The following is a 24,465-nucleotide window of genomic DNA, read 5'->3' on the forward strand; positions in this document are numbered from 1 at the left end:
TGGCCAAACATTGGATGGGTGGTGGAGAATTACAGTATTGCTCAACAGGATGAAACAGGATTTCCACATGGAGACAGTGAATTATAGACGAAGCCTATAATGTGTTGCTGTCCAATTACAATATACTGTATAAGGTGATGCGGTGGCTCTTATTATGCGTCTTATCCGCAAAGTAAATTACTTTGCAGATAATAAATACAAAGGCTATGAATTCATCCTATATAACCTTCATTCTTTATGTATGAGTAAAGGAGAACAGTAAGTAGTGCTTTAATAATGTAAAGATGTTTATCAGTGACATTTTGGCAATAAGAATTATTGTTTGTACATTGTACATTGATCCTTTTACAATAGTAGGTGATGCCAAGTGGCCTCCTGTCACCTTATGATGAGGGTTGAAATAAGTTTTATCAATATACTTGCGGTGTTCTGATAAACCTTCTCTCAAGAATTAAGAGCCTTAAAATAAATGCCTGAGATGTTTCAAACATGAGATACTGGTGAGATCTAAACTTATCTCTGTGTCTGGAAAATCACTCCAAGAACCATGAGCCTTACACCCACCCACACACACCCACACACACATACACACAGGCAGGTATCCGACACGTTGGTGGGAGTAGAATTCCATCTGATGTCCAAACAGAGGAGGAAATAAAAAGAAGCTGCTGGAACTCAAACAAAAACAAATCTTCCTTGTGTAAATCTAAATTGCTATCTTTGGACATATCTCAGTGGATAACAGCAGAAATATACCTCTGAAAATTATTTGGCAGATTATTTTAGGAATCTTGGCAGGCGTTGGTCAGCAGGGACCAGCCGTAACAAAGTAAGGATATGCTGAGTCGACATAAGGAACAGATTCAATCACCATCATCATCATCAACCGTCCAAAAAGACCGTCCGAGCCAGGGGCCCCCAGCTGCCAATTCAAAGACTTAAAGGGGCCAAACTTCACGTCCGCCCAAGTTCTCTCACCGCCTTCTCACCTATCAGTTTGTCCTCTCTGTTATTTCTCATGTATAAGTTTTTTTTGTTTGTTTTTTTTTTGTTTTTTTTTTATTTCTAACAAATGTCTTAAAAAAGAGGAACACACATTCATATATCCACAAAAAAAGGAAATTAAGATTTTATGATTGTAAGTATTCAAACACAAACATACAATTTTTATAAAAAGTTGTGAGCATTCAAGTACAATATACTGTGACAATTTTGGTGGTGAAATATTTTATAACTTCCTAATCTTCATCTTATACAATATTCTTGTTATTTTAATTCATTTTGTGTTTATTCTTGTATTTTTTCTTACCAGCAGCTCTATCGCTTCAGTCTCTGACTCAAATCATACTTTCAATGCTCCTATGATTCATGGAGCTTGATCTTAGTCTCCTCATAAGAGCAAATCCATCTCAGTAGTGTGAAAGGACACGTGCACTGGATCGTGTCCTCTGTGTGTTTTTGAAATTTGGCAAAAGGCAAGAAAATGTAAAACATCTGTGTTAAAATGTTGAGGAGCATTTGGTCGTGTCTGGTGTGGCATTGGGTGAATCCAGTGAAAAGGAATCATTTTTATAAAATAGTTTATTTACAAATTTCTATTTTCCCTACCTGTATTAATAATCCATTCCCCTTTGAGCCCGCCCCCCCAAAAAAACTAAACAAAAACAGAACTGTTTGATCAGATGTTCCACATTAGACACTTTGCACGGATACAAAACAATTTCTATAGCAAACAATTATAACTCAGACACTTCATAAGTCAATTGTGTTGGACACACAGTTTCATCTGTACAGAAATAAAACATCTGAATGTATATTAAACATATAAGTTTGTATATGTATAATATACTGTATATTCTCTTTTCAGTGATGTTTATTCCACAGTAAGACAAACAGCAAATATGGCCACATATTGAATCATATTGAATCATTGCAATGTGCCTTTAGTTGCTTTCACGGTTTCTCACATTTTATGCAGGTGACAGAATAAACTTTATTTCTGGACAAAGATGATTAAAAAAGATAGCACCTTCACCCCTATGCCACAAGATAAAAAAGTGTTTTTGTTTGTGTCTGTGTGTGTGCGTGTGCGTGTGAGGAAGCGTTCATGCACATGTGCGTATGTTCAGAGAAGACATGAAACACACGCACACCGCTACCTGCTGTGGAAGTTGCATCAAAGTGTGTAGATAAGCTGCACGTGAACACAAGCGCTCTGACAAAAGGTGTGAAATATTCACAGTGATACATTTCTTCTAAACATCTGAAAGGCACTAAAAGTAGAACTTCTCTCTTCACAATAAGTAAACCCCCACTCTTCCGGTTAGGCATCCTGGGTGGTAGTCTTGTATTTATTTGGCGGTCTACTCATAACAAAATGTCCAGGCTCAGCAGTGGCTAAATGACTCTGCACAGTTCATTCACACGTCTAGACAAGTTCTACCACTTAAGTTCTTTCTTTCTAATCCTTGATTTGTTCCTCTAATTCCCCATTTCTCTCTGAATTTCAGTCAGTCAGCCAGCCTGTCAGGCTACGCCTCTTTCCTCACCCCTGTAGCAACACAAAGTGCTTTACCATTTCATTTTTTTACTTGACGATTTTAACAGTAAAAATTTGCTTTTTTCCTGCCACGTCTCCCTCTGCATCATTTTATTCATTCTAATACAAGTCCTTCATGATCTCCTGCAGCAGTGGGTGTAAGCACATATCCACCTCGGTCTTCTTCAGCAGCTGGATAAGGTGGACGTGGTCGGTGACGATCTGACGCAGGTCGGTCATCTTCTGGAGCAGCTTGGCAAACAGCTGCAGGGAGTCTGGGTGGTTGACCTTCAGCTGCAGCTCCAGGGAATGAAGCACCGTCTCCTGAAGCTGCTCGATTGGTTTCACATTTAGCAAGCCGGGACGGTCTGGACGGGGAAGACAGAGCGGTGACATTTGTGAGATGATGGTGGCATGAAGAGAGAAGAAGAGACAAACATCTGAAGATAGAAGCTGAGAGGTATAAACAACTTGAGATAAAAATGCATTGGGTGAACAATCTATAAGTTTTGGCTACAGAAGAACAGGACCTATTATTATTATTTACAAAAGGCTTTGTAATTATCTTCTCCGGATATAATGATGGCAATTTAAGTTAATGATTAACTGAAGTATCCAATTTCAAGCCTCATTAGGTTCAAGGCCAAACTTTTATTAGAGAGCCATATGTTATTCAGCTAAATGCAGCCCAATTCTTTGAGAAATGATGGTAAAAGAGAATCTGTCCATCCAATCTGGACATTGAAAAGAATGTTAGGATTTCAATCTCAATCCCTTTGCTTTTCATTTTGATATAGATGGAGAAACTGTTTGGATATATAGATGGATACAAGATATAGATCCTTTCCAATTTATCATTTTTTTAAATGGTAAATTCTTAGAAAATTAGGTTTTCATGAATTATTTTCAATGATTGCCATTCCTTCTCCATAGCCTGAATAGAAATTGACATCCACAATTTCATCTTTTTTCTGTAGTTCCCTGTCATTCTTGTTATCACTATCTGAGTTGTTTTAGTGTTCAGACAATCCTGTTTGTGATTGTGAAATTGATTTATGCGAGTTCAGATCGGCTACAATCTTTCCCTAATATTCCTCCCAACAAACAGATAAGCAGGCCAAGGCCATAGATAAAGTGTATCATGCAATGGGTTAATGAGTTAGATACACTGTCAGGGGCGGCCCGCCTCACAACATTCTGTGCTCACCGTAAAGAAATAATTCTAAAGCAACATGTTGTAACTATACAGCCTGTACAGTTCATAAAATAATAAAATAGCTTAACATCATCATAACAGCAGAGCATGACCTCAAGGCTCATGATGAAATTTGACAGATTATTGATTAGACCGTGATCAAACAATAAGACAAACTTGGCTAAAATCATAGCCTCTTTGCCAGAGGTAACAACGCACCCCCGCTGAGGATAATGACGGCCAGGAACAGAGCCATGTCACTGTCGTCAAGCTCCAGGGTGTTGAACTTCACCGAGAACTCAAACTTTGGTTCCAGCATTTGACCAAAGGGCTTTCTGAGGCTTTTGAGAAACTCCCGTGTCATGAAGATCTGCCCGTATGAGATCAGGGTCCCGTCTTTGTTCATCAGAGGCGCCATCATGATGATCAACACCTCGATTACGCCGTACTTCAGTAGAGTTACCTGGTAAAAAGGTTAAAAGGGCAGAGTTTAGTGCAATGAAATGGATAGTCTGGTTTGTTGACAGACAGATTTAACAGTTGATCACACACACACCTGATCATTGAGATCTAGATCTATGAATCCTGGGATACTCTTGGCAAACTCCGTCACCTCTCTCACTGCCTCGGCCGAACGCGACTGGCAGCTACGAAAGAAACGCAACTCCAAGGCATCTGTGGGCACCTGGATGTTGGTCCCCGTCAGGTTCCCAACACCACTCTCAAATCCCAGGTGAGCTCCTGTCAGTTCTGTGTCAGAGTGGGGACAATATGAGGAATGCAAAATGAAACTTGCACTAGAAACATCAACATCCTCACAAACAGCATTTTATACTTTGCTACTACTGACCGCCATATCCAGATGTGAGGGCAGAAGCATGCTGGTGCTCCTGGAGGGGGATCTGTCTGCAGTTGATGAACTGTTCTCCTTCCATTAGAGACTTCATGTCATGTATGACAAAGGGCTGAAAATAGACAAGGACAAGTATATTAACAATAATAATATATAAGTCTGAAAGTCCTTAAATCCAAGCAGAGAATGATGGAGGCCACTGTGTTTTCGGGAACCTTCAATGCTGCAGACATTTTGCTCTAGCCTTCCCCAGCTCTGTGTCTCAACACAATCCTGTCTCAGAGCTCTATAGGCAACTCCTGGTTTTTGCTCTAAAATGAGTTGTGAACTGTGGGGCCTTATGCAGAGGGATGTGCGCTTATAAATCACGTCCAATCGTTCATTTACCACAGGTCGACTCCAAACAAGGTGTCGAAACATCCAGTGTTTATTGATAGTAAATGGATGGAGCTTAATTTCAAGTAACAATGCAAAGGGTCTGAATACTTACAGTATGTTGATATGATAATTTAGTTTTTCAATTTCAATAAATTAGCAAATCTTTCTAAAATTTTTCTTTTCGTTGTCATTTTAGGATATCGGGGATAGATTGATGTTTGAAAACATGAATTTAAAAGTTTTCAGCATAACGATATAACACGACAATATGTGAAAAAAGGAAGGGGTCTCAATACTTTCCATTGCAATTGTATACATAATTAGAGTTAAGGGGAAAGAAAACATTTGTATAAGACACAGAGACAGAGGGTTTGTAAGAATAAGGCCGTCTGAGGACACGAGGTAGATTTGTAACCGCATACAGTTCACGGCATGTGATATAGCAGCCTCGCACTTTGGTCATGGCTCATTCAGCAGAGATGCATAAGCAAACAGAATATCTCATCTGTCTGATGGGCAAAGTCAATAAATCTCAGCTGCAGGTTGAAGAATAAAAATAGCTTCTGAAGATTATCTGAGGTAAAGTTATGTTCCACTGGCCTGAAATGTGAATTGACATAATTGATCCTTCATTTATCCTACAGCTAAAATGAATAATGGGACGCCACCAGGGAATTACAGCGTGCCAATTCTCAAACACATAATTAAATGAGAGAATTCATTTGAGCCGTAAAGTAAAATAGGAATGGAAGAAATCTATAGCGTATACAGGCAGCACTTGTGCCTCCCAACATTAACCTGAGATACTGGTTTGTTAATACGCGACCTTTGACTATAAGGTTAGGCTAACGTAGCAAGGAAACATTGTGGCTGGTTACTTGAGCAAGTATGATTCAATGGAATTTACCCAAACTTTTTTTACTGACTTTATGAGAAAAGATTCATGTTTATGCTTGACACAAAGCAGAAATAACTAGCTGGAGGAAGTTTTGTGTGCACCGGTTTGTGGTTTGGGCTCGAATGTTAGCAACAGTCAAAGAGTAGCCTGGCTACACCTACACATTATGCTAATCTTTATGTAAGGTTTATGCTAATCTTTTTTTGTCCGTATATTTATTACTGTTGTTTGTTTGTTTGTGTATCTGCGTATTTATGAGTCTGTGGCTAGTGGCGTGTGTTAGCTAAGACAATAGTGTAACAAATACTGTAAGTCCTAAAGCCTCAACTGTCAACATCAAGTTGCAAATGAACCAAAAATGTCCATCCTACGAGTCATCAAATCTCCCTCCTGCCTACACCGACCTGAAGCCCCAAACGCTCTGCTCTGCTCGAAACAAATCATACAACACATGTTCTTTTAACAAGGAATTGCAAAACCAGACTTAGTGGAAGTTTGTGTTCAAAGTTCTTGAAATTACTGCTGAAAAGGAGCCCACCAAATTAAAAATGTAAATAAAAAGAATAATTTACAGCCCATTTGTTTGAGGAGGTTTGCTGTGTTTTAGTTAACAGCGGAGGACTCCCTCAAACGGGCATTTGAATCAGTGCCATCTGGCTGCTATCAGTGTGATGAACAGTCATAACACGCTGAGGAGGAGATGCAGGGCAGCCTTGAAATGTTCTGCTATGAGTTGAAGCAAAAAAAAAAAGACACTAAGAGCACAATGTGAACAATAAACAAGAAAAGAAAACATTTGTCAATTTTCTGCAGTTCATTTCAGTTTGTGACCCGACAGAATAGACAGCTGACAAGGACATTGCAGGTTAATTTACATTCTAATCGTTCTGACACAACTTGGTCAGCATTTCGCAAAACAAGGACAATTCAGTAATTTGACTGAGAATGAAGGCGAGCTGTTCTGGTTCACGGAACTAGTCAAAGTCAATTTACCGCATTATCTCCAGTCTTCCCAGAGAGGATGGCCCTGGCCTTTGCCTTGGTGAGGGGGAAGTACTTCAGATAGGCCTCGTACAGATGTCGAGACAGGGCCCTCAGATCTGCTGCCTCTGGGTGCATGTGCTCCATGTCAGACGAGAACTCCGCAAGAAGTTTCTCCTTCTCCGCCTGTGGCATTCGTCCAAAACGAATGGCTGGGAAACGAAACGGACAGGCACAAACACACACATACACACACAGATCAGTGTCAGATACATACATTGAAATACATGATAGGCAGTCATTTAAGCACACACAGACAGACAATTGAATAAGCGCACAGGTGAACATAAAAACACACACAAACTCTGCCAACAGGATTAAAATGTACTCTTACTGTGCTTTTAGGTGAATGCATACATATAAAGTAATGCAACAGCTCTAGCATATTGTATTCTGACCTACCTCTGGGCCAACATGTTAAGATGGAAGAAACTGATGCAACAAAACCAGAATTGTCTTCTCTACTCAAATGTTCCAACAAATAGATTAAAAAAATAAAGAGATACAGTATGATCATTTCCATTGCAGGCCTGATGAGTGAGTTTCTGATTGCCACACTGTCTGTGATGGCTGCTGTGGTTGTATAATTTGTTTATCCTAACACTAATGTTTAAACAGTTATCGCAAACAGCAACCCTGGACCAGCTATTGTCTACACAATGACATCACATACTACAATATTCATGTCCGGTCAACATCAAGCACCCTGGGGACACACATTTTATTAAGCGTTAAAATGACTGGATTACAATTAGAGTGTAATATATTTGATTTATACAGTTTTTGAGTAAACGACAGACACTCCACAGCCTTGTTGTTTCAAAATAAAACATCTGAGGAAGGTTTTCTGTGAATGGATGCTGTATTATTCTTGTTACAGTTGCAGGTATGCGAAAGTAGCACACCTTCAGCAAATGAATACAAACAATCACCAACACCTGGGCAGCAAGCCAACAGCAATGACACAGCAGGTCTAGGGAAGCTGCTTTATGTCTGCGCTCTCTAACATGTCAATCATTGATACAAAGCTCAAACCACTAAAAGTATCTTACGACATAACAGAGACGAGGTGTTGAGTCTCAACTTTATCATAACTGAAATTTTAAACCCACTCAGGTTGTTGTGCAAATACTAATCAGCATGTGCCACAGTGAAACCCAATGGTGATAAGGGCCTGTCCACCCACACAGCTGCTCATTGGGTGAAGCCATGCTGAGGTTTGTTGAGGTCAAAACCCATAATATCAATTCATCATATAAGTACAAAAGGTATAATTTGTCCCACCCTAACAGGTACAACAAAACTAACAGGACAGACGCTAAACTACCACCCACACAGTCCTCACAGGAGTTAAATCCGCAGATAGTGAACTCACCCCTGCAGGCTGCACCACCTGATCTGTTCAAGCTCGCTGGACAAGATCCACAATGACATGACAAATGAGCAAAACGCATGCAACTGCTGACAGCATGTGATGGAAAGCAGGTTTAGTATTCAAATGAGCTCCGAATGTTGAATCAGAGACTCAAAATGAGAGAGTAAACACAACTGCAGTAACACAATTGACCGATTTACCAGTATTGTTTTGGGAGAAGAAATCAATGGTTACTGTAAAAAAGTTCACAACAGAAACAACATTCTAAAGTAGATTTCCACGACTAGTTGACGCCACACCTACGTCTGGTGCACACACCCAACTACAGATAACTACACATATTATTTAAAGATTGGAGCTTTACTTGGCACCTCAAAAACAAACATCGCTTGCCTTTGTTTTCCCTTTTGGCGCATTATTATTGATTGTTATTACTATCCATTGACAGTATTAAGCATGATCAAATATATCATCTTCATTATCTTCCCCATTACAATGTGAGGAACTGCTGCGCTGCTGTACCAATCTGTCTTATGTGTGTTTTCATCTTGCCCCTGGAAGCTTAATTCACACAAAAAAACACACAAAGAGAGTGAGAGCGTGACTGGGTGCTTGTCACATTTAACCAACATTTAATCTTGTGATACATCATGACCACAGATAAAGCAGTTTGTAGCTTTGGGGGGCATCGGTGTTCTCTGCTGCAGATACCACTGCTGCACTTCAAAGACAGAAATGGCCGCAGTGGTAAAGGTGAAGTTGCAGTTCTCAGATAGCAGTGGAGGCACATGACAAGCTGTGCAAGGCGGCATTTCTCGGGCTTACTGGAAAGTGCTTGAACTTAAGGAGGCTTTGAGTACAGACAGTATTCTTTCAGCATCCTGTGTTTTACCTTTATCTGAAAAATATTGGAATCAACCCCAAACTGATCTTTTGATGTCATTCTGAAGTCTTCCTGTCAGTTATAATCTGTAGCATAGACAAAGAGAAACCCACAAAAAGCTCTTCATTTTCTTAAAAGTGTGTGGTCTTGGTCTTACCGTTGTGCGACATGCCGACGTTCAGGCATTTCTGGAAGCGACAGTACTGGCATTTGTTGCGAGACTTCTTGTGAATGCGACAGTGAAGGTCACAGTGGTCGTACACCAACTTTAACCTGATGGTGCGTCTGAAGAAACCCTGTGAAGAAGAAGAGGGAAGAGGCTCTCACCACCACTGAAATCATTTCACTTCTGTCTTCTGTTTTGAGGATTGTGTGGCTCTAAAACTCTAAAAATAAACACCTTGGACCTAAAAGTGCGTATCCTTCCTTTCTCCTTCCTCTCTTTTACATGTTCACATTATAATTTTAATCTGTGAGTCACCTTCATTTTACTATCTAAGCATATTTGAAGCATTCCAACCTTAGGACCAACGCAGCAATTAGACTTGTGCTTATCTCAGCTATTAGCAGATGTGGTCAAACTCCCACCACCCACACCTACACCAGTCACAAGACGTTGTGACTGAGTGAGAATAGACCAGTAATCTGCTGGATTAGAGAGGATGCATGTTGACGGTTGGTATGGTTGGCATCTTCATTCCGATCATTCACAAATGTTTATTTTTAATTGTCGGCTATTTTAAGGAGGAGGAAGTCAGAGAGGGTCAACACTCCGCCTCATTACGGAATGTTTTGTGTTTTGAAACAATAAAAGCGTCCGCCCGCTTGGCTGACCCCCCACTTTTGCCGAGTCTCCCCTGAGACTTCAGCAGAACAATGATTACTGCCCCTTAAATTGTTATCATTCAGCTCCTGAACGTACACTTTGCTTTTTTATTACTCGCTGTAGATATAGGTGTCGTAAAATGTTCATAAACGCTCTGGAATTATCTGGATCCTTACTCTTAACAGTCTGCTTTGGTCAGAGATAAAGATTTAATTGTACTTCTCAATACCTCAATACACCTTTGAGTTGTTGTGAGTTCTGAGCTAATGACTTCCACAAGAGTTCATTGTTTAAATGAATGAGTTTGAAAGTAGAGCTGTGTAGTCTGCAAGATCTGTGCAAAAGCATTTCTTTGTGATTTGGGTGGTGGTGGGATGGGGTGAATGTGTGTGTGTGTGTGTGTGTGTGTGCGCGTGTGTGTGGGAGGGGTGGGGGGGGGGGGGTGATGGTTTGGAGCTGTTTCGCTGGCTCAGAGCCTGAACCGCTTACAGTCATACAGGGAACAATGAATTCAAAACAGTCTCAAGCTATTTTGCAGGAGAATGTCCGGGTAGCTGTCCATCATCTCAAGCTTAACTGAATATGGCAGGAAGACACTGACCCAAAACGTAGAAGTAAATTCACAACAGAATGACAAAAATCTGTGTTTTGGAATCCAGACTTGATGAGAGACAGACGTGGGCCCGACCTGAGGAGAACTGAAGGGATTACACATTAGGTTCCTATTCTTTTATTCCTGTCAACACTGTGAATGATTAAAGAAAAAGGTTGGGAAGAATTTGTTTGTCTGTTATTATAACTTGGATGGAGATCAGACCTCATTTTCAGAAAATCCAAGTTGTTACCGCCAAGATTTCAATACTTTCCAGTACTTTTGGGCCACTCGTGATGGCTTTAACTCGAGCTAGATGTTTACCACAATATGCATCTTTTGATCTCTGTATAGAAAACTACAAGAATGTGGAAAGGTGAGTGAAACTTCTTCCCCCACATTCTTATTTTACTTATTTACTATTTACAGACAGACAGACAGACATACAGAGAGCTGCATGGGTGTAAAAGCCTTTGTTGAGCCACAGGAGAGTGGAACATATAAAGGGCTTGTGGTTAGAGTGATAGACATCAATAAGCATTTACACGCTTCTCTCCATGCATTTTCGAATTTATGATTCCGCCAACACGTCTCAACTCAGAGTGACAGCAAAAGGAAGAGGCGGAGAAACAAAACCTAACAATCTGTATTTGAAATAGAAGCAGAGCCTCCGATCACATCTCTCATTTCCTGCAAGGTAGCACGGCTGGCAGCAGAGTTTGACAGCTGTGGCCAGTGTCGTCTTAACTGCAGCGCACACAGTCTTTGACACAATACGTGTCTGCAAAGATGATTTATGTCCCGAGACTTCATTGAGATTACACAAACTCTGAGGCTGATGTTCTGTTGGGTTTTAATGTGTTTTTACTTTTGATGTCGTACCTTACAGCCCTCACAGGCATGGACGCCGTAATGAAACCCTGAAGCTTTGTCTCCACACACACGACATTCAATGTTCAGTGGGGTGGCCAGCGACGCCTCATCCTGAACTTTGGAGAAGAGCAGATTTTCGCAGTACTGAGGAGGCGACTCTGGCTCCAGTTTGATGAAATCTAACAGAGGAAGAGAAGACAGCAAACACTGAATATGAAAACCATCTATAATAATTCATTTCTGACTTACTTTACCTCCTGTTCCCATTTTCAGTTGGATAAACTGCTGTAACCCCAATTTTTCATATTTTTTATAGGAGGTAAAATTATCATATCTGCCAAGTATCAGCATATTAAGATGTTTCTTCAGTATAATTTGATTTATTTCGGTCCAAAAGATAAAACACCTCTACAAATGTAAATGATAAAAAGAATCTCCATTGATTCAGTCAAAAATAACACATAATCAGCAAGATCAGGCAGTAATTAGAGAATGAATAGTAGTTTAGTTCTCCCAAAACTTCAATATTTGACCTGCCAATCATTAAATTTCAACTTTTTAAACCTTAAATCAATTGAATCAGTAATTAACTACATCACTACAATAACTAACTAACACATTTCTACCTTCTGCAGGTGAACTTTGGAACTCAAATCAAATCCTTTTTGCACATTTGCACTCGAACTGAACCTTCGGAGAGACTCGACTCACTGTGTGTATCTGGCTCTGTCCTGTAGCTGTGCATGCCATTGTAGTCCATGTTGGTCAGGTCTGCGTTCTGCGGCGGACTGGGGTCATAGGTCAAGCAATTGGAGGATATTGAAGATATGAGCGGCGGGGAGAGAGAAGACAGGAAGGTGGAAGAGGAGAGGGAAGCATAGTCCAAGGTGGAGAAGTGCTTCATGTCCAGGGAGTGGGAGCTGTCCTCCAGTTCGGGGAGATCCACGGCACTCAGGCTGAAGCTGACGGGCCAGGCTTGGAGCTGCTGGGTGTCCACCATGTCTACTGGGAAGAGACGTGAAGTAGCAGAGTTTTAGCTGATGCAACATCCGCTGCTGATTGTGAGTGACCTTGTTGAAATAAAAACAAAGCTTGAAGAACCACACATCAGCCATGAAGAGAGAGAGAGAGAGAGAGAGAGAGGGAGAGAGAGAGAGAGAGAGAGAGAATGTTGGATAGAACGAGAGAGGGAGGATGAGAGTGAGAGGGAGGGAGGCAGATAAAATAAGAGGAAAGACAGGGAGAAACACAGGAAGGGAGAGTGATGGCCGTGGACAGAATATATAGACAAACACACACGCAGTGATATATAAACTGAATGATTATGTCCACTGAAATAACCCAAAACACTCACACACACTCACACTCACACACACTCATACACATACACACACTCCCTCTGATAGGCAAACATCAGGATGAGCACTGTGGTCCTCCAGCTCATTCCTGCAGGCTGTTATCTACTAAACAGGGAGGCAGATTTGTGTCATGGGGAGAACAAGACGAACTCTGGTGGTGACGCATGTCTGTGCTGCTCAAAACATCGTCTTCCTCTGTCGGTGTTTGGGTGGCTCAGGGTGTGATTGCCCAAAAGGACACGCAAAGCAGGACAGTTTGAGCTCGAGTCTGTCTGGGGCCAAGGATGTAGGAGTGTAACTTGTGGACTGGGACAAACTGCACCTCCTGAGGACATGTTCTGGCAACGGAAGAGAGGTTTGGTTGGGTAAAAGGCAGTAACTCTAACAGGGATCTGGAAGTACCTCCATACGCTACAGCATGCTCACTTCCTGTCCCACGTAATGACAACAGTTACCACTATGGATGTTGAACGACTTGAATGATTGAAGTCGTGAGGACGGAGTGACAAGATGCTTTTGTTTTAATTCTCTTTGAAAACAGAGAAATTTGATTAGAGAAAGACAACACTTTATGTGCTAGTGTCAAAATATCTGCCACACCTGGCCTGGCAAACAAACCCCCTTTGTAGCAGCGCTGAAACTCAAAATAAGTCCCCTCTAATCAGCCTTCAGCGCTTGATTTGGAAAAAAATGTGACAGAGAATGTGATGAATAACACAACAGGACAAAACTATAAAAGGAATAAGCAGATGGCACAGAGGCAGCAGGTATAAAAATGGCTCCAAATCACATGGCAACACATCCCGATGGAACAAACATCCTCCTCTCTCAATTACTTATTATTTCCTTTTACTTGTTTGGAAAGGGGCATAGAAAGTCATCGGGGAGCCACTTTAGACTCACGGCGACTGAGACATTGTTTAAGAGAGAAAGGGGGCCGTGTGTTGCTCCATAGTGTTCTGTGGGGGGGGAAGTCGAAGCTGCGATTAAGCGCTGCCTTGGAAGCTACCGCGGGGAAAATGCTGACTATTAATAACCAGAGAAACCTGGTTACTTTTCCACTTGTTGGCCAATCGCCACCGAACCAAACCTGAAATAGACAAAACTCTGGAGAAGCTTGTATCCTGGCTGGCGTGTCAATGTGTGATGGAGAAATTGGACAAAGGGTGTGAGAGCTAAAGAGAGGTGACGAGAGATTTTAAACAACATCAAATGGCGCTCGAGGGATTTGAAGAAAATCCCATCTTGTGAGAAAAGACTCTCCACCACCAGAATGCGATGAAGAAAAAGGAAAGAAATGCAGCAAGGCAGTCAAACCCAATGTGCAAAAGTCAGGTCAGCATGTGATGTGAAAATATGGCTGGAAAGGAAAGTGATCGAAAGGAAATTGTCTAAATATCTAATCTAATGAATCCAACATGTTTCTATCCACGACTGCTGTGTGAGCAAACATCCTGTCAAACATGATAAAAGATGACAGACAATTAGGAAAGTTTATGCAATGTGTAAGGGCATGTGTATGCGTATGTGTGCGTGTCTACGTGCCAATGCATAAAAAAATTGTGCGTGCTGTCTGTCAGCAGCTCTCACATTTCCCTTCACATGTCACATCTTGTCTTGCAGGTACAAGTAGTACAACTTGTAGGAATACTTGCTACCAGCATTTGCCTTAAGCGTGACATAATGACTAAGGGCCAACGGCAAACTGGCAGGCAGGTCTGGCAAGCTACCGCGTCTGTCAATCCAAGACGGGCGCTGTCACAGCAACACGCTTCTCCAGTAGAGAGATTTAATACAACCAGACAAAGAAATGACCTTAAAAAACACAAAGACATTATGAGATACAGTGCAAGATGTCGGCTCTTTGGATTACACACGACAGCGTAATAATGTAAAGTTAACTTTAGGAGTGGTAATGATGTTGAAACAGAAGAGTAGAAAGACGAGGAGTCAAATAGCGAGATGTGAAATGGTTTCTTCAGGGACAAAGTTGCAAAAGGAATGCAATGTTCAATGCTCATATTTCTCCACAACTGCAGTGAATCAGTCCAGAGGAGACTGAAGCAAAGTCTGGAGATCAGATTACTGCACAGGGAGGACTTCAACTCCTCTATTCTCTTCCATTCTATTCTATTCTAGTCTATTGAACTGAAATTGCAGAAAGTAAAACACCAGAAACATGTAAAAACCTCAAATTGAACGAGTCTGGAGTCCTAGCACATCCAGGGGTCAGTCGTGTAGAAAAACCACACGCTCCTACACAGTCGCAGTCATTTTCGCGGTTCAGCAAACAGAATGTATAGGGTGAGCAGTGCACCACAAAAGGAGAAATCGGCACAGAAGCCGGTCTTGTATACTCAGTAACGCCAAAGACAAAAGACAAAACCTGCCCCGCCACATTCATAGGCGCACGGCTCTTATCTACTGTGTTTGAGTGAAAACTATGGAGGTGAGAGAGCTGCACCACTTCAGACCGACCAGAGAGTGAGTCATTCCAGATAGGTGGAAAATATAGTTTCTCAATATTTGCATACAGTATGTTGTGAATAATTAGTCATTATGAAAAAGCAGAATGTAAATGCAAAGAAAAAGAAATGTACTGTACACAAAACTCAAGATTTATTATTCTTCTTACTATAGCCTTTAAAACAAAGTGAAAACAAGCCAGTGTTTTGATGTTCAACTATTTCCTCTGTATAAGGAGGTGTGGATCATTTTGTTTTTTGCAAAGTCTTTAAAAATGTAAGAAAGAATATTTAACAGCTTTTATATAAAGCTGTTAAATTGAGATACAGTGAGAGAGAGAGCGATAGAGAGAGAGAGAGAGAGAGAGGGAGAGAGACAGAGAGAGAGAGAGAGAGAGAGAGAGAGAGAGAGAGCGAGCATAGAGATCAGTGACTTCCTGACCTCATCATATAAAACAACACTTGGTTCACTATAAAGGACTTAAACAAGATGAAGGGAGTTTAATAGTTGCCTTGTTATTTTTCCTACAGACTGAATGTTGTGTGTTATTCTCCTTCATTTTTCTTCTCTCTGTGATTGATTTTATTAAGTGGATTCAAAAGGTGGCACGTAGTCAGTGCTAAAAAGAGTGCCGCTCTGGTTCAGGCCTCAGGAAATCAGCCCTTGCTGACTTGCTATGTGTGAAGCCACTACAAACAGCGCTACACCTGAAAGGGCCTTTCCCCTCCATCTGAACCTGCAGCGTGCTGGAAAACCAGGTGCATCTAAAGTTACTTACAAGTGTCAGCCTGAGGTCTGGACGGCCCTCTCATCAGAATCGAGAGTCTGCTCCAGTCTAAGAACCCACTTATTTGCGTAGTGTTGTTCTTACTCATGCAACTTCAAAGCCTGAGTGGAGCAGGAGGAGAGAAACCATAATCTGTGTCTGGCTGGCACTGCTCTGAGTAAGAGCTCGCACTCGGCCTTCCTGTGATTTCTGTTTGATTTCTCGTCAAAATTTTAGGTTTCCAACTCTGCGGAAACTGGAGCATTGTCTGAAGATAAACAACAGGTCAACCTGAGGTCAAGTGGACGGGGGTGGCAACGCTTCTGACAAATGTGTGCAAGATGAAGAAATCGTACTCTGATGCACAGTACATGATTTATTCCTACACACACACACTCCCCCACATACACAGATATATCAGATGAGGATGGAATATTATAAAGAAATAAATATCATACAAGACAATAAAACAAACATAAAAATGCAAAAAAATAGATCACACACATTTTTGAAATGATTCTGCGCAAACGTTATACAAAGGCTGATTGATAAGTTCTGAGCCCTGCATATTAGGAAATGAGTGAGGGCTATAACATTGTTTTGAGGAGGAAATCTATCTATTCTCTATAAATGCTTCACCCAATAATTGGAACGAGACACATGGTACACACACACACACACACACACTGACTGAATCACTTCCAGCTAAGCTAATAATGTACCGTTTACCATATACAATGACTTACAATGACCTGAGAGCTCACACACATCACTTGTGGGCAGCAGCAGCGGCGGAAGCTTTCAGCGCCCATCCTGTTCACTACATTTCCTATTCGCAGACTTTTGCTTCTTCCCAAACACAACAAAGGCTTTCAACTTCAAGTGGAACCTCTCAGGTCACATTGTAGCAGTTGTGAAGGATTGTCTTTGCACAGCCAAGAATTGCTGACAGACGTTTGTGGCGTCAAAAGGAGCTGTGTCACATGACCTGGTTACTGACCAGACAAGACTTTTCCTCATTTTGACACGTAAGGAAAAGACAAGCAAGGTGTGAAACTCTAACATCAGGTTCATGAGCCCACAGGTGCAACTGCAAATCAAGAGTGAAGGCCAATAAACAAACCAACCAGTCAATCAACCAACAAACCTCTGTCATGAATCAATTAAACTGAATCCCTGCTGTAATGACCAGCACCAAACTTTGCTCTCAACAGGCAAATGGTGTCAGGGAGGGCATAGGCAGAATAAATTCACACACACACACACACACACACACACACACACACACACACACAGACAGACAGAGAGACTACATCACATCTTCATTGTCTACTCACCTGTTTGGATTCAAAGGGCTTTCACTGTCAGCTCACTGACCAGCAAGTAAGTGACAGCAACACCACATGAAATGACACAGATATGTGTGTGTGTGTGTGTGTGTGTGTGTGTGAGTGTGTCATGCTTTTTCTCAGGAAGTGATGACCGAGAGAAAGGGAACTACACACACTTACACAGACACATATTTTTGGGGCTCAGCATAAGTTCAAACAGACAAACCATCATGTGGTCTGTGTGTGAGTGTGTACGTGTGTTTGTATGTATGTGTGTGTATGTCATTCTTTTCTTCTTATAAGTATTGTGTGCAAGTATCTCCTTCTCTGTCTATTCAGTACATATCTATATCCATAAATGTGTCTGTGTGTATGTATGTTGACGGTATTTCCTTTTGTACTACTACAGTATACATTTGTTTGCCTGTGTGTGTGTGTGTGTGTGTGGTGTGTGGTAGACAGAAAATGCAGATGATTTCCTGTTGCTTCACTCTGACTTCTCGCCCTCCCGTCAGTCACTCATTGTCAGTGTGACGCAGTGACGCACTGACTTCTGCCTTCATGTGGCGCTGACATTACAGAAGTACAATGCTGCCAAAACTATTACGCGTCAGTTTGTAAGCCACAACACGAAAGCAGTTTACTATCAGACTCCGAGATTCATCACGTATTCTCTTGTTTTGATCTTAGATGAAGCACTGTACAACAAGAAGTCTGAATACCTCATTCAGTTCAACCTGTGCAGTTAATATCATGATAAGAAAGCAGAAGGCAGAACTATGAACCTGGGATGAACTGAGACTGCAGATCATGAGATGGTTTAGGAAGGAAGTAGTGTTTAATTATACAGTCTGACACTCCATGTCATGAGTTACTTGAGTTCATATTCTCCTTAACAAAAACAACATGTTAATCAAACAGCTATTATTATATTTATAATCAAAAATAGCACAGCGGAGTAACAAACATGGAGGAATATTACTCCTGAAGAATCTAGGAACAGCCAGTCTCAATTTTCTCTAATACGTCAATAGATTAGTTGAAAGTTGCAAAGGTAAAGTCAACTGGTCACAACTTCCATTGCTCTGCTCTGCTCCCATGGGTGCACACGGGGTCAATGCCCAAACCTTTGAACGCACCACAACCAATAACAAACACAGACGGGCGGCAAATGAGCAACAACAAGCGAGGAACAGAAGCTGGGAAAAGAGGAAACAGCAAATACACAAAACATTTGGAAAAAGAGATTGTGAGCACCAAAAATGTCTTTTCATAACCATTCAAATATCAACAACAACCTGCGCGAGGTGCCACTTAAGGTGCTCACCCTCACACCACAAAAGAAGCTCCCTGATGCTTAACAGTGAGAGAAGGATACCGCAGGTTCAACACTGACAAAGATTCTTATCTTTCCCTGAAATGACATCTGCAGCCTTTCCTCTCTTCTCTTCTCGTCTCTGCGTGTGCACTGCAGCTCAGTCAGCAAGTCAACAAGGCTGAAGTTGGATTTGCTTTTACTGTAACCTGTTGAGCCGTGATGTGAGCACATTCCTCACTTTAAATCATTAAAACAAAGAGATTTTGCAACAGGATTTTCCGATTCGTACCTTCAGTGCGGCACAACAAATCTGCTAAGATCTGTTAAAAACATTCACACTTCGAAATATTGACGTACTTTATGATAATACTGATATATTCAGTATTTAAACAGTAATTCTTTGCTTGTGTGTTGTGCATTTGGGGGGGGGGGGCTGCTGGGTGTTCAGCCAAGAAAACCCCTGCTTGTATCTTAATTACCCATTGTTATTCCAGCTGTTGAAGGAAAACAGGGCTTTCCAGGTTTACATGCACACACACACACACACACACACACACACACACACACACACACACACCTGTGCACAATCACACACACACACACACACACACACACATACATGCACACAGAGTATTCAGGATATGTTGTACATTACGATCAGAATCCTAACTGATCTGGCTGGGACGTGAGCGGAGGCTTGTAAGCAGGACAGCGGGGTGTCCCTGCCTCCACTCCACAGCCCTCTGGGGGACTGTAAAGAAATGCTCAACCAGTTTGCATAAACAAAGACACAATGCCTGTTTACATTTGCACACACACAAAACTTAAGACGGCCTATTTAAAAGAAGGGATCTGCATGTTAAGCGAGTTCTTTAACGTATGTTTTAACATGTGTGCGTCTCTCTGTTCCATACGTTACGTCCAGCTGCTGCCTGGGAATCTGCAGTTTTCACAATAATCTGAGGACATGAACTTTCCCCCGATTCCTTTAAATAGTTATGAGTTAATGGTTGATGAGTCCCTTGAGCCTGAAAAGCTTCCTCACTGGATAAGAGGAAGGAGTGATGCAAGCTGTCAAGGCCTTACACACACTCAAAACATACAGACACACACAGCACACACACAAAAATATATGCCACACCGTACATGCATGTGCACTTACACTCTAAGATGTATGTGTGGAAACATCTGCACGTGCGCACAAAGCGTAACGTGCGGCACTCCTACTATTTATGACGGCAGGGGCAAAGTCAAAATCACTCTATCTTACTCTTCTGACATGTTCTCACACACACGCAGGTCTGAACCTGACAGGTGTTGCAATTTAAGCAAAGCGTGTGCGTTAGAAAGGACACAGAGAAAGAACGAGAATGAGGAGGAGAGAGGAAAGCAGACACAAAGGAAGGGGAACATACGCGGCGATGACATTTAGATTCCCCATCACTTTATGCAAAAGTGATCTCAGCTGTCTGGGACTAAAGACGGCTGTGATGTGTAGATTTATTTTGACACGGATGGCGAGTAAAAGGGGGGAAACACCGTAGGAAGAGGAAGAGGCAGAGGCAGAATGCGGGAGGGGTCATCCCTTGTTCCTCGAAGTGAAGAGGAAAAGAGGGGAGTGTGCTGCCTTCAGCGGCTCTTTAGCTGGACAATAACAAAACAACATGTGACGCCGAGTTGATTCGGGGAACTGCCACATGTGTGTGTGTGTGTGTGTGTGTGAAAGTCGCACCGTGCACCAAAATAAGCTCTTGACAGTCACCACTGTGCCTCATCCTGTGCGAGACCATTTAAGCATGTCTCAGACGTCCGCTGGCACAATCCACACAAGCACAGGGAACCTTTGAGCACATAAAGTCTGATGAGACGGCCCGCAGCTCCCAGTGGAGGCTGAGGTTCTGACCCGAGGAGCTGCTGTTTGCTCCCACAGCTATTCTAAAGTAAGATCAGACCAAAGGGTGCTGAATATCCCTCATCTGCGTCAAAGCACATGAGCAATAAACTCATCCAGCCCCTCTCCTATTCTTGATAAAAATATCTTAACTACAGCTTTGCTCCATCTCTCTGATCTTAACTAACCCTGTAACACTCCTATGTCTTATTTTACACCTTGTATAATAATGCAAAGATTACAGTGTAAGGCAACCCCTTGCAAATTCTTTGTTATCCAGATACAGACTTTGTTGCGTATCAGGTTTAAAGAGGTCAGGTAAGAACTTCCTCTGATGTTTCCCACAGCAAAGATTAAGAGCGGCACCGTCTCAGTCTACGGCGTCTTGCCAGCGCAGAGACAGAGAAAATGTCAAGAAATGATTCATTTTGTGAAGGTGTGAAGTCTGTGACGGGAGACGCTTGAAAGTCACTGGAAACACATCTGGCATAAGTCACATTCATAGTTATACAATAGAGGATATACACTTTATGTTTGCAATGTTGGTAGCCAAGGCTACAAGCCTGAGATGGGGGCACTCTCAACTTTGGCTTATCTCGACAAAACACTATTAAATCACAAAGAAAGGCCTTCAGCTCTTACACCCGCTTTATATTGAGATAAACTGAAAGGATATTGTGGTTTGACGGCGATACGAGAGATCGAAACATTCATCATGCAAGCACGGGCTGCAAACCAAGACACATTTAGATTTCTATCCAAATAAAAACAATATTATCCAGCCAAATGTCACTGATGATTGACAGAAAGTGATTTAATCGGTGAATGGGTGTAGATCTGAAGAATTTTCTACTTCTACTGTAGAAACGAGAGTCATTTAGTGATGTATGCACAAACCAGGTTTAAGAAATCCAACCGGTTTCTTTAAAAAGATGATATATGGCTTTAAAACAACTCACAACAATATAACCTTTGTGTGGATGTAGAGCCGAGAGTCTACAGAGTGGGACAGCGCATTCGGGCCATGTGAGGGACAACATAAACATGGTATGGTATCTTTTGGACACTCCTTCCATTTATGACAACAGGACAAAGTCCAAATCGCTCTCATTTGCACGCACGCACACACAGAGACACACACAGAGACACACACACACACACACACACACACACACATGCAAACAAATCTTCACAAATTATATAACTTGATTGGTCCATGCCAAGAGGAGCAATAATTCATAGATTTGAATTCACTTCAACACTTTCCAGCATATTTGACATGAGTCATCCTGGTGAGTTAATAGGTTTGACCGTTTTACAGTGTTGACCTAAAGTTACCTGTGATGTTTGAGAGATAAACGTTAATCTAATATGCCTTCGTCCCACGAGTTCCAAATCTGCATTGTGTAAAATGAAGCACATCAGCACATAAAACAGAGAAAGTCATGTGATGGTTCTTAAGCAGACAAATGACATTTTCCACACTTCTCCAAAAAAGAGCAAATTCCTCATTAGTGAAGTTTAAACCAGCTCTCCTGCCTCAAAATAGACATTTTCTATCTGCAATAACAACATTTTAACATTAACTGACCTTATAACCTGACATATATGTTAAGGCATACTTTTGATGGTAAATGTCTCTCTTAACATTCCTAACATTTTGTAAACTTAGATTCTTCTTTTTGTGAAACATGAAAAGCTACATTCTCTCTTTGCCTCTCTCTCTTTGTCATCTTAAATCTATTCACCAGTGCGTCTGCTTCTACGGTCACAGAGCATTTTCCTCTGTTGACACTCATTTGCACCGTAAGCACCAGGAGGCTTAACGACATCACTCAGTAAAGGATCATACCAGTGGTTTAACATGTTTTAGCCCAGTTACTACAAATCACATCACTGTCAACACATCTGATTTACTACTTTCCGAACATGAACTGGGTTTAGTTTATGTCAAAACACAATAAAAATCAATTTGTAAAGTTTGGTGTATAATCTATCATCACTTTGTTCAAAGTTACACACTACTTTTTTAAGCTTAGTTTTGGATATATTGTCCTTATTTGACAGCTGACCATAGAAGAGAAACAGGAAATGTGGGGTTGAGCGAGCGAGCGAGCGCTGTTGTTTTTTTTTCATGCAACAAAGGTTTAGTCCTTTGCTGGATTGGAACCAGTTGTAGTTTTGAGTCTTAAACCAACAGGACGCCACCGTGCGCTCCATTAAACTGCAAACTGCATTTTAGCTCTAAAACTATTGCAATGCCAAACAAATCAAAGAAGACACAATGTTCACTGTGACTGATTATATATTTCAATGAAGCAAAATTTGGACATTTGACTTCCTGAAAAGCACATCAGAGTTTTTGACATTTCACTTAAATAAGACACAATAAAAACACCAATATATCCTTCAAACTTTAACAATGTAAAACTTTTCTGAAACATCCGATAAAGGCATACATTTAAAAAGGAAAACAATCCCCTGATGAATTGTTTTTTAATTTTTATATATCAAATATTATAGATAATCACTTTTATTATTCGGGTTCGTGTGATGAAGGAATTTTAATGAATTTTATAGTAGTAGTATGATGTCATCCTCAGCCCTCATTAGTATGTTGCTATTTTCTGATGCAGCAATGTTGAAATGACGCCGGGCTGTAAATTTCAAAATAAAAGCCTTATCGCGCCTGAGGCTGTGCTGAGTCACAAGTCGAATGTTTTCCACTTCACTCAAACGCAACGCAACTCTGCCTAAATGTTATGCAACGCTCCAAAGTTTCCACCATAGACAAAACATACGTAAAGTCATGACATGACATTTGATTCCTCTAATTGCTTTTTGTCACGACAACATCAGAGGAGAGATGAAGAAGAGGAAGAGGAAGGAGAAGAGGAAGAAGAAGAAGAAGGAGAGACTCACCTGGGAAACTGTCACCGCATCGGTGCTTTAAATCTCTGCCTGGTGTTTGCATGTCAAACACACCGCGGCTCTCTCTGCCTCACGCACGCACGCACGCACGCACGCACGCACACACACACACACACACCTGACAGAGTGCCAGTTGACAAATCCTGTGACCCCCCCCCCCCCCCCGTCTCACACACACACACCTCCTCTGCACCTCTGTTACGATATAACAATGCAACATTTATGTTCACCTTTATCTCCTTAAAACCCTTTAAACTTGTTTGTCATTCTTTGTGTTTGTGTTTTTTTCTTTTGTTTAAAAAAAATTCTGCAGAAATAAATTCAAATATCCTCAGATTAAGCAAACGAGTTTCTTTTTTAATTATTAAATTATTGAAATTCATGTCATCTGGTCGATTGTTTTCTGCTGCGTTAACACACACACACACACACACACACACACACACACACACACACACACACACACACACACTCCAAGCGCCAGAAAACAGCCTTAAAGCAAAGCAGAGGTGACTGACCTGGTGTGTGTGTGTGTGAAGTTGCTGGTTCCACTCTCGACTCTCTTCAGGGGCTTGAAATGAGCGCGGCAGCCTTGAAACGTGTGTCGGCTGGGAGCTCTGTCAGTGTGGTCAGATCTTTTGCGATTGTGTGTGAGCGTGTGTTTGTACGCGTGTGTATGCGTAAGTGTGTGTGTGTGTATGTATGTGTGTATGAAAGAGCTCGCTCGCGCTTCTCTCTGTTCACTCCTCCCCTCTGCACAACTGACACACACAGGCATCAAATTACCCCTCAACATTTGGATTGGACTCATTTCAAGTAAATCATTTTAATTAATCTGTGTTGATAAAAGTAATTAGCACAATTTGTAATTAAAGTAGAATTAAAGTCTTTAATCTGTATTATTCATGTGAATCTTGAATCAAACTTCTTGTTCTGCTATTGTTTACTGTT

At 41.4% G+C, this 24,465-nt stretch overlaps 1 protein-coding gene across 1 annotated transcript; it reads right to left on the bottom strand.

Annotated features, from left to right (window-relative positions):
* Positions 1-254: 254 nt before the first annotated feature.
* Positions 255-24,232, bottom strand: pparg (peroxisome proliferator-activated receptor gamma). The gene is made up of 10 exons (XM_076141424.1): positions 24,033-24,232; positions 23,506-23,579; positions 12,165-12,458; positions 11,463-11,632; positions 9,320-9,458; positions 6,857-7,056; positions 4,585-4,699; positions 4,291-4,484; positions 3,954-4,197; positions 255-2,907 (listed from the first exon to the last, which is right to left on the bottom strand). Exons 2-10 carry the CDS (start codon positions 23,555-23,557, stop codon positions 2,660-2,662), a joined length of 1,656 nt encoding a protein of 551 aa, XP_075997539.1. The 5' UTR covers positions 23,558-23,579; positions 24,033-24,232; the 3' UTR covers positions 255-2,659.
* Positions 24,233-24,465: the final 233 nt, after the last annotated feature.

Source organism: Genypterus blacodes, unplaced genomic scaffold (genome assembly GCF_046128005.1).
Source record: "Genypterus blacodes isolate CSIRO-AG114 ecotype Tasmania unplaced genomic scaffold, CSIRO-AGI_Gbla_v1 ptg000017l_1, whole genome shotgun sequence".
Classification (NCBI taxonomy): domain Eukaryota; kingdom Metazoa; phylum Chordata; class Actinopteri; order Ophidiiformes; family Ophidiidae; genus Genypterus; species Genypterus blacodes.